The following is an 18,641-nucleotide window of genomic DNA, read 5'->3' on the forward strand; positions in this document are numbered from 1 at the left end:
GTTTAATAGCTTCCTTGTGAGCAGCAAATCTCTATCAAGAAAATCATGATAGGAAATGCAAGCACGGGAATATCGTATCAATTGGGAGATATATACCCCGTATGCAGGTGCTGCTGGAATGTTGCTACTTAGAAATGGAAAGTTCACAATTGGAAAGCTGAAATCATCTCTTTTGTCGTAAAGTTTTGTTTTCAACCGACCCTCATTGTCAATTTCTAGATGTAAGTCAAGATATGAAGCCGACTTAACTGTATCTGTAGTATCCTTTATCTCTAGTTCGATTGGATAGATGCGTTCCACATAGTCACCAAATTTTGAATTGTTTAGTGAAAGAACATCATCTATATAGCGGAAAGTAGAGTTAAAGGATATTGCTAACTTCTTATCTTTCTTCCTAAGAAGTTCCTGCATGAAGTCAGCCTCATAATAATAAAGAAACAAGTCGGCGAGTAGAGGGGCACAGTTTGTTCCCATTGGAATGCCGACAGTCTGTTGAAAAACACGTCCTCCGAACGTAACAAATATGTTGTCAATCAAGAAATCAGCTTCTTATGATGAAAGGAAAATTTTGTTTTTAGATACTATTATTCTAATGACAGTATGTCATATTATCAAAAAAGGAATACACCAAAGAAAGATAACATAAGAGATTTTATTTTATATATGATTGTTAACTGAACTTGTGTAAAATCTACATAACCGGACTACATACATGCAATGGATTTTTAGGAAGTTTTGCAACTACAGAAGCATGTGAAACTGCTTATGAACATCTGTTTACATTCCAGTAGATATGACAGAAAATTGAAGTATCTGTAGATATAAGTACACATGTAAAGGTTGCACGTAAAACTGGACTAAAAAACTCATGCTTCTTTTGCACGTTATTTACAATTTGCCTTATTTATCATTTGATTTTATCGATGGGCATGTGCAATTATTCATGCTCCTGCTTAATATAAAACGTTATGACATTCAGAGAGATCATTCACTTTCGTGCAAGTTACCTTAATTACTCTGGTTTATTACTAAAGTTACAGGTGAATTGGTAAAACTCATATTGGTCTGGCTTGTAATCTTACTCATATCAAAAGATTTTGTTGAATTAATCGCATTATATCGCACGTTGCTTTTGACCATTTTGTCATGCGAGTCCAGATCAAGGCATTGGTTTTGAACAGAATGGAAGGACTCATCGCTTCCAGAACTAACCCGGTTGTCGCGCGTTGTTACAAGTTGACTGTCTTCTATTTTTCCTGATATAGGAGTTAACACTTCAACGGGATGATGTTTGGTATCAGTAGTAGCTCCATTATCTAATTCATTTATTGCAGTAGTATCACTCTCAGAGTCTGTTTTTAAAGTAGTCTCCATTCCACTAAGATAAGGAATATTTTCGTAAACTGTTTGCCCTTCAGTGTCGCTGGAGCTCGATCTGTCTTTAACAGTGTCCTCGTTTAGAAAATATTGCTGTATATCGTCCACCTCGCTAAGTCGTGGGCTTTCAGATGGCGCTGTTTTGAAAGACACGCTTGATACATCACTTTCCGCACTTTTGCTGTTGCTGCTGATAGTGCTTTTATTAGAGTGTGTCGATGTTTTACTGCCTCTATCAGCTATACGAAGTAAACTTTTGTTTCTACTAACAAAATGGTTTGGGTCAGTTTGTTCTTCTAATTTATTAACAGTAAAGTTATTCAACTCTGTTTTATAAAGAATGTAATTTTCATATAGCTCATTTGAAGTTTGATCACAAATAGACACATCAGTTTTGTTAGTACATGCGTCAAATTTTGTTTTTGTATTGGTGTCAGCAGCAAATGTCACCTGTTTGATAGAATCGAGAGTTTCATCTTTTTGACCAATTTCTCTGTCTGCTTCATTTGTCGACACTGGTATATTTTCTCCATTTCCATTTGTGTCATGTAACAATTCATTTGCTTTTTCGTGTTTTTTCGTAATATTCTTCTTTACTACAGGGTCAATTGCATTTGGGGTACTGTTTCCTGTATTTGATTGAATGTTTCTTGTATCTCTATTGTCTTCCGTTTTATCTATGGTTTCGCTTTTCAGGACGTTACTTTTGCTCAATTGTGTTGTTTTTATGACGGTATGAACTTTATGTTCATTGCATGGTACATGTTGTTTAATTTCCTGTACTTTGTTTTGTTCACTTGAAACAATGCTAATATTTCCTCCATTTTCTTCAGAAAACTGTATGTTTGATGGACAATTTTCATCATCACCATGCATGTATTGAGTTGGGGTTGTATTTTGTTCTATTACTACATCTTCTATGAATTTAGAATTGTTTGTTTCCTGTTTGCGTCCAAAGAACTGACTAACTGCACGTGAAATTGTTTTACGGTTCAAAAGTTTGTTAATTCTAATCGCACTTACGTTTGCGTAGTCACTACTTTTAACTCGTTCTTTTACTTTTTCCTTTTTCTGTTAATAGAAATAATAATTTATCCCAATAAGTACAGTTCTCGTTTTCAGATTATGATATTTTCGCATCACCAAATTTAAATGACTTGCTTAATTACAATGCTTAGTTTACTAGACGTATAAAGGATAAGCGTTTCTTAAATTTCAAAAGTTCCTTAATTTTGTTATCCTCTTGATAAAATAAAAAAACGTTTTCAAACAAAACGTTTTAAATCACTCTTGGTAAAACAGTTCAGGTGTCTCAAGTTCATTTGCAATGTATCTTGATAAATATTTTAACATTTTTGTGTCTATTTAAAAAAAAAAGCATACACAATTTGTTTACAAAAAACACAAAACATGGATTACAGATAAAAAGCTCTTATTCTAACAGGAAGTTTTCACAAAAAGCAATGTCATGAATGTGTAATAGATACATAGAGGTTACCACAAAACTAACCAGTAACAACCGTTATCGTATAGTTTTTCTGCACTAGTAGTCAGGTCTAGTCAGGGGTCATAGCCAAGGACTTTGAGGACTGATTATAAGTTCAAAATACAATACGGCTGGTTGTTACACGCCACTTTATTTTATTACTTTTGTTTGTATTTGTCGAGGTATTCAGTAAGAAAGTTTAGACCAATTCTTTGAATATAAAATGTAAAAGGGGATTTTTCCGTACAGTATGATTTAGACGATTTAAAAGATTTCATATTAACTGGTAAGCAAACCCACGAACGGTTTTTCATAGAAATATGTTATGGTTGCTTTTATTTAGCAGTCCGTAACTTCATGGACGCTTTATGTTATTGCAGCACTTTGGGAGATAGTAAGCTTTTTTTTATAGAAATACTTGTTTCACATTTTTCTTATAAATAATATTGATAAGTTATTATGTCACAAAGTGTACGATAAAGTGCCTATTAACTCAATGAATGCACGAGTTACTCTATTTATACAAATAGTTTGTGTATCTTCTCAATAATTGTCCGTGTATCTTCACAATAGATGACTGCGTAAAAACCGCTATTGTACTGCTTTTCTACACCTATGATTGGGACACTTTCGTACAAGTCGATTAATCGGACGTTGATCAATCTACAAACCATTTTGTACAACAGGCTCAAATATGTCAATGGAGAAACCGACAAGTGTAATTAATTCATTTGACAAAATGAATGTTGGATGCTTGTGAGTTCAAGTTATAAGTAATCATTACATTTGTTGCAATGATTTCCATCAATTTCCCAGTTATATAAAAAACGATAATTTCACATGTGAAATAAACTTGGTAATTTCACTCCTCTGACGCCTTACAACAAAACAGTTGCCAAGACGTTGTCAATGACATCGGATTAAAACAATTGTAAATAAGTAAGAAAAGATATGGTTGCTTACATTTTCTACATTAGTTTCATTAAAAAATCCATTTGCCAATGTAATAAGTAGATTAACTAATCAAAGAACACTTATATTGAAAAAGAGTCAACTTTTGATCGAACAATACTGATAATTATCTTATGTGCTTTTTACTTTTATATTTCAATTTAACAGGTGTGTAATCTGTGTCATAATTAATACTCAATTATATAGTTGTTGGGAACGATTAGGAGCTCAAATGAAAAATCACAAAAATCTGAACTCCGAGGAAAATTCAAAAGGAAAGTTCCTAATCAAAAGGTTAAATTAAAAGTTTAAACACACCAAACGAATAGATAACGATCGCATATTCCTGACTTTGTAAAGGCAAAATCATAAAGTTTTTTTCAGGATTCAATGCTAAATTTATAAACTGGAAAAAGTAAAATCACAAAATTACTGAACTCAGAGGAAAATCAAATCTGAAAGTCCCTTATCACATGGCAAATTCAAATGACAAAACGCATAAAAAACGAATGGACAAGAATTGTCATATGTGAAATTAACCTCTACATAAACCATTTGTTTTAATAGACCGGTACACTATGAGGAGTTTTAAACGTGCTTGTGTAATTATAATTGTCTACACAGGAAAACAATCGGTTTTTGAGCCAACCTATCTGTGTTCTATTTCCTTAATGCGGAATGCTACATGAAGCAAAGAGATATCTTAACTTCTCTGATTTTAGCTTGCTGTAAACGACACCACCACCATAAATGCCCAAAGCCGAATATTAGAAATTCAAGGATGTTTTAAAAACTGAAACAGTTTTATAAGGAGACAAAAAGGGCATCAATTAATATGCAAATCTATACAGTGTCAGAGTTGCTTGAGGGAGTTAAAACCTTTGATTCATTCGTGATCATTTAGTAGGCGTTTTTTGTATATTTTCTAAATACATAAACGGTAAACTTAGAAAGGTTTGTTTTAAATAATGTCAGTACCAAAGTAAAGACTACTGGGCTAATAATACTCCCATGGACTGATAACCTTCCAGCAGCGGTACAACCCAGTACTATAAAATCTATATCGTGTTGAATTCTTTCGTTTACACAAGAACATACTTGTCTGGATTGTATGACAAATAGTTACCTTTGGTAAAATAGTCGGATACCGTGTATATCTTGTGATTTTCTCATGTTGTCTCTGTGCAGCCACTGCAATATCATTTTCAGCCTTATGATCTGTATCCATCATTTTGTTTTCGTTTATTTCTTCAGCTGTATGTCCTGTATTCATCGAATTGTTGTCGTTTATTTCGTGCAACTGTTCTACTTTTGCCTCAATGTTGTAGTTCTGAAAAAAAACAAGTACAAAATTAATGGATTATAATTTTTTTAACAACTTTTTGTTTATCTGACCTGCATTCTTCTACTGTCTATTGTTTTTATTTTATTTTTCTTAAATCATATATTTGTATTCTCTTTTTATAATGTTCTGCCTTATTTCATTCCGCCGACACTATTGTCACAAAGCCAGCAAACAAATTACATACACTGTTTCTAAAAAGCGAGTTTGAGGTCAAGAATTATAAATGGATTACGTCACAGATTTTAGTAAAATTTTGTATTCAAATTTGGCTAGTTGAACTACGAATTTATCAAGTATGACTGAACTTTAGGAATAATAAGACATTTGTATAGACAATAAATAGAATCGGAATAAAACAATTGTCCTTAAATCAGCAAATTTCTTATTTCAAATACATAGATTTTTCTTTTAAAACATGTTGTTTTTGGTACATGAACTTTAGTTTAAATAATATAAATATCATAATTTATGGTCAATTTTCAGAGAATAAAAAAAGATAGATGCAAAAGTTTTTCGGTTTTCAGTTAGAGTTTAACATACCAAAGTTACATGCAAATTTTAACTAAAATATGTTACATCGCACATTTTCTGTAGCTCAAACATATTTTATTGTTCAAACAAGGATATTTACTGTAGCTTGACCTAAAACGACAGCCGAATGTATAATATTATAACAAAAAACTATACAATCAATTAACCAGTCAATAGTTCTGCCTCTTCTCAGTCTACTTGGATCAAAGGAGTAGGTCCGGTAAGGGCCGATTTCGGCCTCAAATTTCAAGTTAATCTAACGAAATATTTTGGACACTTTTTAAACACTTAAGTGTTTATTTCAATTGATTCAATTAGTTTATGTGAAAGATTTTAACTGATTAAGTCATTAAAAACGCTCCGAATCAAGCTTAAATATGAAAAATCTATCACATATGCAAAAAATCGTCACTTTTCAGATGGTTTTTGTCAAAAATGAAAGTGGCCGCATCCGTGTTCATCCTCAACCTTTATATATGTTATGTATTATCATCAAATACAACTTACATTTCAATATTATAAATGAACACGAATGCGGCCACTTTCATTTAAGACGGAAACCGTCTAAAATTTAACGAAAATGCTTAAATTGTGAAGATTTCAGTAATTTAGCATGACTTAATGATGTTAGTACCAGATATATGTGTAACACTTAAACTAAAAAAAAATAACAAAAGCAGAAGGATCAAATTTGACCAAACTAAACGCTCTAATTCGAAAAAACGAATCAATAGTGTGATTTTCGTTTAACACTGTGAATTTCAATTTTAAACTTACCTGATAGCATTATGAACAATTTATTTTCGAACATAATTCAGTAAAAAAATGAAACATGACGGAGTGCTTAATTTGAATTTTCAAATAACACGGGAGTCTGATCGTTTGGGATATTTAATATAGCATACGTTTCAATATAAACATGATTGCATTTAGGATCGATGTCTTCTTATATTATACATGTAATGGTAGCAGAGATTTATTCTCGAATATTGACACAATAAGTTGAACGCACGATAACATTTGAATTAAATATTATCTTTTTTGTATTAACTAAACATGTCATCCCAATCAAACTTGAATAATAAATGTTTCTGGATTAAAGAGATTTTTCCGTATGTTTTATTTATTTGCCCATTATACTAACCTCATTACAATTCCCAATGTTATCTCTTTCACTTCTTTTGTCCATTTTCCGTTTTTGATAACATGAAATCGAAATGCATGTAGCTGCTATAAAAAGTAAAGCTGTTATGGTATTAGTTATTATCAGCACAGTTTTCATATCGGTTTCCTTTTCAGAAACTGCACAAGAGCAAGCTGTTTCAATAGAAGTGTCGAGACATAAAATTGAGCAGGATACGCATATTTTAGTTTCATTTAGAGCTATTCCATAATGCGATTTTGGACACTTTCGATTGCACACAAATGGTGAAAAAGGCATCGAGTGTTCTATATTGTTTTGAGGTATTCCATAGCATCGTTTCCCAAACCGATAATAATCAATAGGACATTCATAATGACATTTCTCCTTGTTGTTGTCTTGTTTGCATCTTGGACAGCAAAATTCCTCAATAGTTTCAAGTCCGCTTTTGTAATTACAATATGGGTTCCCAACTTTGTCCTACAATAATGATTATTATATGGTGAACAACAATTTTTTTGACACCCGATAGAATAGTATAATCTAATAAGATGTGAAGATTCACCAATAGTATTTTAACACATTGTTCGGACGTCATTCTATTGTTGTAACATATCTTTGTTCCACCGATTAGACTATCACTTATATATATTTGTAAGAAACCATTCCGTTACATTTAACTGTTCAATATTTGAAAAATTAATCCTCCTGTTTAATAAAAAAAAATGGATAGCTGACGGGTGTGAAGCAGGATCTGCGTACCCTCTTGGAGCACCTGATAACATACTTGATATTTGATGGGGTTTGTGATGCTCAGTCGATAGTTTTAATTGTGCAATATTTTGTATTCTATTTATGTTTGACTTATGAGTTTGCATATCCCTTTGCTCTCTTTCGTCACCATTTGTTATGTTGTGTTTTATATAATGCTATTTGTCATTTGTCATTTATAGTTTTGGCAATGTCTTGTCAGTTCTTTTGCAAATTTAATTTTTTTAATGGCACCGTTCCCCTCCCCTCACCAATATGTCAAATAAGAACTTGTTGTGCATGAAGCAAGGTAGTTGTATTTCAAAAAGACATCCGGATCTGGAATACTTACCTGAAATGACGACTCTATCATAAATATCAGGGAAAACAGTATCTTATGATCCATATTCAGTATTTACATGCAAGCATTAAGGGCTCATGTAACATTTCTACAAAAACAACATATCAGATGTAAATGTATATTTATGTAAATGTAAAGGATGAACTCAGCTGATATGGTATTATTATTATTTGTGATTACATGTAGATGACGATTAATTTTCCTCTTGATCTGTTAATCATTATTATTATTATAACTATTATTAATATTGTTCTCATAATCATTATAAATAGCATTATTATTATTAATATGAGGCAGGCATTACTTTTGGAAGGGGACGAAGTATGTTAAAAAACCATTTTGAATTCAAACATATTTTAACTATAAAATCTGTTAAAAAAACCGGAAATACCGTAACGTTTCAAAATTTGGTTCTGTTGTTAGGGATTTAAGTTGTGACGTTATTTAAGTTATGACGTCATATGCAATGTCAAAAAAGAAATGCTATGTTCAGGTAACGTTTTTTTTCATCAAAGACTTTTTAAAAATGAAATTCGTATTGTGTTCCTTCCTATATTTTACTAGACTGATAAATATATACTTTACTCATAGTCTAATGACAAACGAGACCGAAGGAAAGAAGTATATTTCTCACAAAAGAGGGAAATTAAAAAATTCTGAAAAAGGTTAACTATTTTAAGTTCATTAGTAGAATGATTTTTTTGCAAGAAATTTTAATTTTTTCTACCGTAAAAGAGGGACGAAAGATACCAAAGGGACAGTCAATAATAGACTTCGTCCCCTAATTATTATTATTATTATTATTATTATTATAATTATTATTATTATTATTATTATTATTATTATTATTATTATTATTATTATTATTATTATTATTATTATTATTATTATTATTATTATTATTATTATTATTATTATTATTATTATTATTATTATTATTATTATTATTATTATTGGTAGTATCATTATATATATAAATATATATAAAAAGTCTATTAAACACGACCAACCAGCAAATTTACTATGTACCGGATCGTCTAGAATAGGCGATACTATGCAGATAAGGAAAAAAATATATCAGTCTAATGATTTGCACAACGGTACTGATATAAGATGTTATAATACGAAAATGTTATTATTAAATCGTGTTGACAAATATTTCGGCTCAACAAATGGCCTTCTTCAAGTGTCACAAGTTGATCTGTAACAACATCTTCATGCCTTATATATCATGTACTGCAGTACGCCGCTAGATTAAAACTGACGTGGAAAGGTAACACACGGCCAGCGAAAGCTCCATTTTTAAGAGCCCAGGTGGTCGTGTGGTCTAGAGGGACGGCTGCAGTGCAGGCGATTTGGTGTCACGATATCACAGTAGCATGGGTTCGAATCCCGGCGAGGGAAGAACCAAAAATTTGCGAAAGCAAATTTACAGATCTAACATTGTTGGGTTGATGTTTAGACGAGTTGTATATATATATATATAGATCATCATTATTGGTATTATTATTATAATTATAATCAGTATCAGTAATATTGATATTAATTATCATGACAAGACTTACTAAAAAATGGGACTTTAATGCCATCGACCCAACTCTCAACAAGAGACCAAATGGCACTTAAATGAAAAACTATTTTTAAATTATTACTTATTTTGGGGTTACGCAAACAACAGTTTAAGTACATGGCTTAAAATTGGCAAATTTGAGGTTCTTTCAAGCTTCCCCCTGTTTCGTGCCAATTTTTTACGTTGTTATTATGCCAAGTCAATGCACTCCTATTGTCCTAATAATACAATCTATGGGATTTTATTGTTATCGTTTTGTTTTTCAAAATCTGTTTTAAACTATGTTTGCAGGTTTATTTCTTATTTAAGGTGTACTTCTGGAGAACAATAATGTTTCAAAATATGACCTGTTGAAATCTGTCATATCATGAATAAATACAGCTGATTACGAACTAAAATGTCAACTAAAACCAATAAAAGTAGCAATTTTTTTAAATTATCAATTTTTGTTTTGTTTTAGCTATTATAATCTCTGTTGTTTTCCGCCTCGCAGAAAATGTTACATTTCATTTGACTAAAACATGAGTAGCTTGTCTCAGTGAAACCCAGGGTTAAATGCTTTATAATATCACTGGCTGTATCTCACACAAATGTTTGTAGTCAATCACGCTGATAGCTCTAAAAGATCGATTGAAATATACAATGTAACCAGTGTATATCGTCAAATTATGTCAATGTTCTTAACAGGGATAAATGTTTCTCTATTTTAATTTGGACGAACATTCGGAATGCACAAAAATATCTCAAGTTCCAAAAAAAAAAATGATTTAACAAAATAAAAGGTTAAATGCCATTCCCTTCCAATCTACAAGCATGATTATAAGTAACGAGAGATGCCGTATGATTCCAAAATAAGAAAGTATGCACCATAATTAAAATTAATTAGTTTTGACAATAAACTCATTATAGATACCAGGACTAAATTTAATATATACGCCAGACGCGCGTTTCGTCTACAAAAGACTCATGAGTGATGCTCGAATCCATAAAAATTAAAAAGGCCAAATAAAGTACGAAATTGAAGAGCATTGCAATGTAAGTCACCTTTAACAAAATGAAAATACGTAATAATATTAAGTCAACAATAAAAGGCCTCACATGAAAAATATCAAAATACTCAAACGCATAAACTTAAATACAAAATTTAGAATAATTTACGATAAACAAAGGGTAAGTTTGGATTGCAAAATGTGTTGTATTCATGAAACATTTGTCTTTTTTCAAAGCTGTTTATTAGCTTAATACAAGTTAGTTATATGCTATGTTGTTGTGTTGCTAATATCGATTTGAAGTAAATTCTGAAAGTTTCAATGTATATAAAAAAAGGTCCTAAACCATGTTTATTTGAATTTCTGTAGTTTCTGTTTTGATTGTGCTTGTTCCAACTTTCAGTAAACTGCAATATTTTTCACAATTTAATCATTAGATAGCTGGATTTCTGAACTTAAGCAATCAGCCAGAGGAAGTTCGAGTATCATAATTGTCATGATCGAAACATCTTAATAATCATAATTTATATCTTTATTTTTAAACGTGTATGAGCTAATGGCGACAACAACCTAACAGTAAGATAATAAAAGGACATATAATGGTTAATAAAGGCAACAGTAGAAATCTGCTGTTCGAAAGTAATAAATTGATTGATAGAAAATGATTCCAAGCTACAAATTAAAACCGAGGGAGATACGGTAACGCGTATTTCTTCAGATAAATTATTCATGCATACATGCAATGCCCAACCTTTGCCTGACGTACTTTCACTGATATTTAGTCCAAAGAATATGTGAATATTTACCTAGAAATGATGGCATTTTATATTTTATATTTTAATATTTATATAATAAAAAAAAAAATGCATTAATAACACATTTAGTATTTATCTCGTTTTGAACTCATTTCAACTGTTATTTATTTTTTGAGTTAATTGTTTTGATAAATTAATAAAGATATATATCCAACAATTCTGTGAACATACTTTTTGTTATTTACTCAGTTGATGTACAAAAATAAAATGTAATAGTGTAAATATTGAAAAAAAGAAAATGTGATATGACTGTCAATACGACAGTGAGAAAAATGCTAAGCTCGTCAGTTAAATACAAATAGAGATACATCTAAAATAAACACACATTGTAGACGGGTCAAGTAATTGTACATCCTAACAACAAAAAGACACAAGGTTCAGAACTGAGAATGTTTGCAGATACTGACAAGCATTTTTCATACGCAGGTTTAGTCTAAGAAGTTAAGGATAGTAAATCAATCTTTAATTATATGTGCACATAAGAAAGCTTACCTGGCTTATAGGCAAGTGTAGAGTGTAGAGCAATTTTGAAGAAGCAGTTAGGGCACTATCAGAAACTGATGATCAGGAGGTCCTTCCATGTTCATGCAAAGGGTGTGCACCACTTATAAATTGTAAATATAAATATAAAAAGATGTTACCTGCTCAAACAAATGATACTTGATTTGATTTTTTTTAAATAAGGTGTCGTATTTAGTAATTATAATAAAATGTTTATTAAAGCTTTTTAAACCAAGTGCATATCATAAATTATTTTCCAAGTTATCTTAAATAAAAGTTTGGACAAATTACTTTGTACAAAGTCAAAATACAAATAATAATGTCCGCAATTGGTAGAAACGTATTATAATTTGCACAAAATGATAACTTGCCAACAACATATACTAAAAGAATGTACATGTACCTGACAAACTTAGTGATCGATATGAGAACATAACTTGACAAGATTAGAAAGTCATTAATTCAGCATTAACTAGTCGTATAATTTTGACGAATATTGTCATATTTTGACATAATATAATATGTAGGTTCCTGAACCAGTCAACCAATTAAAAACTTAAGTTAGTGATGATAATAAATAACTTACTATTTCAATTCAATATCGTGTACACAATCATAATGGCGTGTATGAACATTACACTAGTGCGTTTTGTTGATACTGTTTCCAATGAATGATTATTCGGGTATTGATATATGAATTTCCATTGAATTGACTGGTTTTACCCACACTAGTTTTAGTATACATTTTATTCAATTTAAAAGAAATCTACTTCAAAACAAATATAAACTTCCTCTTACGTTACCTGTATTGTCGACTTTTGAGTATTGATATTCACGTAAGTAACTCTTACTATAGAATATGTTCGTGCTGGAATGTAAGTACGATTTAATACATTTTTCTGTTTTTAACTATAGTTATGCAAATATAGTTTGATGTGACATATTTTCATATTATCGTAATGAAAACCCATATATCATTAGACAAGCATAAACAACTGAAGGACAGGTGATTGCATAACGACAGAAAAGTGATAATTATCTAATAGAAAGAAAAAAAAAAACTTAATTGTGTGAGGTGTTTATAACGTTCATAAAATTTAACATGATAAAAGTAAAACAAGGTGTGACATGATTCGTAAATGGGTTGTGGTTAAAATATACATGTAGTACAAATAATAAATCATAGATCAAAACTATATATTAGATTGTTTTTGTAAAGTTGTTCAAAATATACATCGCTTCTTTTAAATATACAATGTATATTTGTGAAAAGTAAAATAACAAAAATACTGAACTCCATGGAAAATTCACATTTGAAAGTCCCTTATCAAATGGCAAACTCAAAACTTCAAACAAATCAAAAGAATGGAAAACAGACTTGCTATTTTACATTAAGTAAGGGTCTGTTGCTCATGATAGACTGGTTTGTATAACGTTCTATTGTAATTCAACAGCACCGGATGATGCTCTACCAATGTCGAAATTGTTCAATAATATACTTCTTGTATAGTAAACAAACTCATAATAGATACCAAGACTAAATTTTGTATATACGCCAGACGCGCGTTTCGTCTACAAAAGACTCATCAGTGACGCTCGAATCTAAAAAAGTTAAAAAGGCCAAAAAAAATTGAAGAGCATTGAGGACCATAATTCCTAAAAGTTTTGCCAAATCCAGCTAAGGTAATCTATGCCAGAGGTAAAAAAGCCTTAGTATTTCAAAAAATCTAAACTTTGTAAACAGTTAATTTATAAATATAACCATATCAATGATAATTCATGTCAGCACACAAAGTGCTAACTAGTTGTAGCAGTATCGTAAATTGGTGCTTATTCAGAACTATTACCCAACATAAAGTTATTGTTATAACAAAAGCACTATCTAAATGAAACATGTTCCATATTTTCGATGCAAAATTATATATTGAAAAATTATCTGCTTTATAAATTGATGGTGGTTTACACTTTCAAAATTTTTCAATGTTCGTATAAAGAAAGAAAGTAACGAAATTAACCATTCTTATCACATACTATTATTTCTTGTGGTTTGGTACTTTTTTTTAAATGTTTTATTCCCAAAAAAAATAAATTTGTCTTCTTTTTCTAGATTTCTTAGATTATTACATAAAGGACAATTAAACATACATTTTTGTTTTGATTTGCACTGTTTTATCTTCATACTTTAGCCAGAGTTTGAAGTTTGGATTTATTAGACGTGTAACGTATATACTCGATACTCGATGCTGAGGTTGACAAATAAAATGTGGATACTGTGACAAAACTTTTATTATCGATTTAAACCGGAAAAATGTAAATCATATGCGTTTTTTTTGGCTGCTATTCTACACCTTACTTATATTAATTAAAAATATCTTGTTTAAAACCGAACTTATTAATTCTTGTATGATAACATTGATCGTGAAAGAATGACGGGAAATTGTGTATGTTTGTATGTGTTAGGTTGGGGATTGATTGAGGGATTTGTAATACAACTATTCACTTCAAAATTGATCAAATTCCCAAAGTGAGACATTTTTAACTTTTTAATTACAGTTTTGGGAAAAGTTCAATTTGTCGCTGATAGAAAAACAGTCGGATCGACTTTTACTTGGTCCCCCTTTTTTCCACAGGCTTCCAATGACTTTGACAATCTTTAAGGGCCTACATGTTCCCGACACTCTTATTTTGCAAGTTCATTTCTGTTTGTATTTAATCTTCCTGCTCTTAGCTAAGCTTTGTGTTTTTGAATCTAAAAAAATGTAGTTTTATTCTTAATGTTATTTGTTATATTTGTGTTCTATTTATTGCTTTGTCATGACCATTTCTTTTTTTTTCATTTGCCTTTTTCTTGTATATCGGGGCCTTTAATAATTTTTATTGTAGAACATTGAAGATTACACGGTGACCTTTAACTGATTCTGTTGAACATTTGTCTCATTTGCAATTATTACACATCTCTTACATGTCTAAATCGTATTTTGTTACATTAAAGAATGATGGAGTAACTATTGCAGCATTATTGGCATATTTATCCCGAATTCCTAGTTATGTTATTCTTCTCTTGTTTTCGCCTGTTGATATACCGTAATTTAATCAATATTTATAAATTTTAATTCATAATAAAGTGGATAAATAATTTTATATTTGGAACAACAAACGAGTCTATATTAAACCCAACAGAAAATGAAAAAAGGTACTAGCACTCAAGGTATGTGAAACATAAAAGATAATTATTTATATCTGACGTGGCACAGGTATATTCGTTATGTTTACAAATTCGCGACATTTATATTACACTGATGCAGAAAGAGAGACAACTTTCCTTCTCTAATTCACTTCTTACGTATAAAATAAGTTGCTAAATGGTTAACAAGTGTAATTTTTCTTCTCCGATATACCTTACGAAATGGAGAAAACATAGTATAGATTCTGGCCAGTATTTGTCACTATTTAGTCTTGATTTATATTTCGATGTTTCTAGTCTCATCGTCTTTATTTTAATAACAACAGACTATGCTTTTTTCAATTTTGTTGTTTTTCTTTACTCTTTGTTTGATTTACATTTCCAACATGATTACAGTAGATCATGTCAATCTTTAAAATTTGTTAACGAAAATATATATATTGTTTTATCCAGCTGAGGACTATTTTCATGTTAACACAAAATGCTGTTGGTATGTTCGATTTCTGTGAACAAACTGTTTTTAAAATGTTGAATTATTTGTTACTCTAAGGATTTTCTTTTGATTAGGGACTTTCCGTTTTGATTTTTCCTCAGAGTTCAGTATTTGTTTGTGATTTTACTTATTTTTTATGCATATATTGTTTAATTTGGTGATATATCTGATATGATTTCTAACGATTTTACACTATTTTGTATCAAAGATCATCTTAAAACATGTAAAAACATCATATCATTGTGATATTGAGCTTTGGTAAATTTTGTATTTTTGTCTTTCATATAACACAATACTAACAACTGTACCCAAATATTAGATATTTGTTTATGTTTGTTTGTTTCGTTGTCAAAAAAAAAAGGAATTGTATGCGATTGTCATGCCTGTGAGATGTTTAACTAGCTGTTAAACCAGGTTTTATCTACCATTTTTTACAAAAAAAAGTGCATGTACAAATGTACCAAGTCGGCAATATGACAGTTGTTACCCATTCGTGTGGTGTATTTGAGCTTTTGATGTTGTCATTTGATTAGGAACTATCCGTTTTGAATTTCCCTCGGAGTTCAGTGTTTTTGTAAATTCCTTTTTTTTTGTATCTACTATTTAATCTGGTGATATACCTGATTATAGTTTCTAACGTTTCTACATGTATTTGAACCCCAATTTATATCAAATATTTAGGTTTCAGAGTTTGTGATGATGAGCAAACTAAAACATGAAAAAAGTAGAATAAAGTTAAATTCATTTATTTTCACTTACACTTACATAAGATTACATTTTGAACTGTTTAAATCGAACAGTTTATTAATTAGCTATATAATTGTTTAAAAAAAAAGATGAATGAGCAAAACAAACGTTTCGTAATTGCTGAAATTTATTTAAGCGTATTTTAATACACACTTGGTGTAAATTATATTTCAAATGTATATGTTTAATGTATCTTGATTATACGACACTTTAAGAAATTTGTCTATTGTATCACAGCATACTCATTGGAGACAATTTATACACCTTTAAATGTAACAATTAAGGTCATTTTCTCGTTTTGTTTTTGAATTTTTGCCAGATATCAGAATCCTCTTGGTTTATCCGTGAAGTGCAATTAAAAATATTTCTACGCTTACCAATACTTTTATTTTCATTATTTTATTAAATGCAGTTTAAATAGCCGTATTTGAAATTCCTATAAAATCCTTGATTTTTTCACATTTAAAACAAAAAAGGTGTCAATTATAAATATACGAAAAGTCTACAGAGAATTATTTCCTACCAAATTTGTAATGGTTTATAACTCGAAAACAAGCAAACGAACCCTTCATTATTTCTGTTTTTTTAGTTCCTGTATCTATATTCAATCAGAACAAGTTATAATTGTCTTTTAAAAAGCTAGCTATTTTGAAAAAAGACTCTCGGCCATCCTTCACTCAACCAATCTCTGACAAAAGATTAATGAAGGAGTTTTGTCAGTTATGGTGATTGACCAGACTTGAATTGTCTCTCTTTTCTCATTCCAAAGCTATTAACTCCTTCGATAAACCTTTAAAACAATATATATCGCCCCTCAATAGGTTTTTTTGCAATATAACAATGCAAATATACCAAAGGGACATTCAAACTCATAAGTCAAAACTAAACTGGCTAAAAAAATAGAAGAAAAACATACCAAAATACAACCAATAGTAATTAAAAATTGTCTAAAGCGCAGAAATAGCAACTGCTTACAGTAGACCTGTATATCGTTAAAGAATCTAATTGAACCGCTGATGATATTTAATTTATCGAAACATTGTTGTGGTCAATTTTGACTGTGGAAAGAATAGTTATTATAACTTTAAAACGATGTGTACTCGATTATATTAACGAACCAGCCGCAATGTATTCTATTTTGTTCTTTTTGTGAAAGTTTGGTATATATATATAAAAAAAAAAGGAAAATAAATATAAGAAGATGTGCAATGAGTGCAAATAAACCAAATCACAATCTAAGTTAAAATAGTTAAAAGAAAACCATAACGGGATGTCTTTCGTCTTCCATTTTAGTTTGTATACCGGAGAGATGCGACTTTCTTAAAATTTTAACTTTGAGCGATTCTAAATAAACATAACATTTCTCATTCTTATAAGGAAGAGAAAAAAGGATAGAACTAAAAATGCACTACTTTTAGAAAGGTTCTAATGTTGATACAGGCGCGTTCATGTTTAACCCTATGCCATACATCATATAACTTTAAAGTTGCAAATGTGAGTACGTTGTTTAAATTTCAATATATCAACAAAATATCGTGTTTTTCAAATCTGTGATTCAAGAACTGTTGATAAAATCAATGCATATATATGAATAAGATGATATTACTGTATACCTCGATGGATGCAATGACCATACTCTAATGAAAATTAAAACCATTTACGCCAGAGCGGTCCAACATTTCTGTCCTTCGTACGATCTCCGTCTAAGTATGTCATAAAAACTTCAGGATTTAATCAGGCGTACATTTTTCCCTAATGATGATATATAAGATTAAAAGGAAAATTCATTGGTCATTGTGATGTGATGTCATGCATTGTGAAGTATTAATCTGGAGGGACTATCAATCTCCAATCAACGACTATAAAATCTCGAAATAAGTCGCATCAAATATCATTAACGTTGATTGACAGTAACATTACACCTTAATGCGGTATTTGATATTTTAGGAACTACAAGATTGCGGACGGAAACAATTCATTCGAGGGAATGTGTATTGATGTGACAGTAGTTTATTAACTAAAAAACAATTTAGATGACATTACATTCCAATCCTGTTGTCCATAAAATGGCATAGCTTAGAATTCAATAGATTAAATATTTATAGTGCATTGCATGATTATGTTAAGGCAATTATTCTATTATTACAGAACAACATTAAGCTGAATTAAAACCGACATAAATGCATTAAGCTATTCCATAAGTATCTCAAATTACTCAATTCTAATGACAATTTACAATTTACAATTTGTATTGAAGAATAGCTTTTAAAAATTTAAAGAATAGCTCTAAAATAACAGTTTGACTTTGGCATCACTACAGAAATAAGGTGAGTTGATATGATACAACTTTATGTCTAAAACAGAAAACGACTAATAAAAACAAAAAAAGGAACATAACAT

At 30.3% G+C, this 18,641-nt stretch overlaps 1 protein-coding gene across 2 annotated transcripts; it reads right to left on the minus strand.

Moving 5' to 3' along the window:
• Positions 1–633: 633 nt before the first annotated feature.
• On the minus strand, positions 634–12,570 carry LOC139523134 (putative leucine-rich repeat-containing protein DDB_G0290503). Of its 2 annotated transcripts, XM_071316933.1 has the most exons (6): positions 12,404–12,570; positions 11,809–11,920; positions 7,934–8,030; positions 6,835–7,311; positions 4,941–5,144; positions 634–2,448 (listed from the first exon to the last, which is right to left on the minus strand). In XM_071316933.1, exons 3-6 carry the CDS (start codon positions 7,985–7,987, stop codon positions 1,009–1,011), a joined length of 2,175 nt encoding a protein of 724 aa, XP_071173034.1. In that variant the 5' UTR covers positions 7,988–8,030; positions 11,809–11,920; positions 12,404–12,570; the 3' UTR covers positions 634–1,008. The 2 variants fall into 2 exon arrangements, with proteins under 2 accessions (XP_071173034.1, XP_071173035.1); XM_071316934.1 differs by lacking the exon at positions 11,809–11,920.
• Positions 12,571–18,641: the final 6,071 nt, after the last annotated feature.

This window comes from Mytilus edulis, chromosome 5 (genome assembly GCF_963676685.1).
Source record: "Mytilus edulis chromosome 5, xbMytEdul2.2, whole genome shotgun sequence".
Classification (NCBI taxonomy): Eukaryota; Metazoa; Mollusca; class Bivalvia; order Mytilida; family Mytilidae; genus Mytilus; species Mytilus edulis.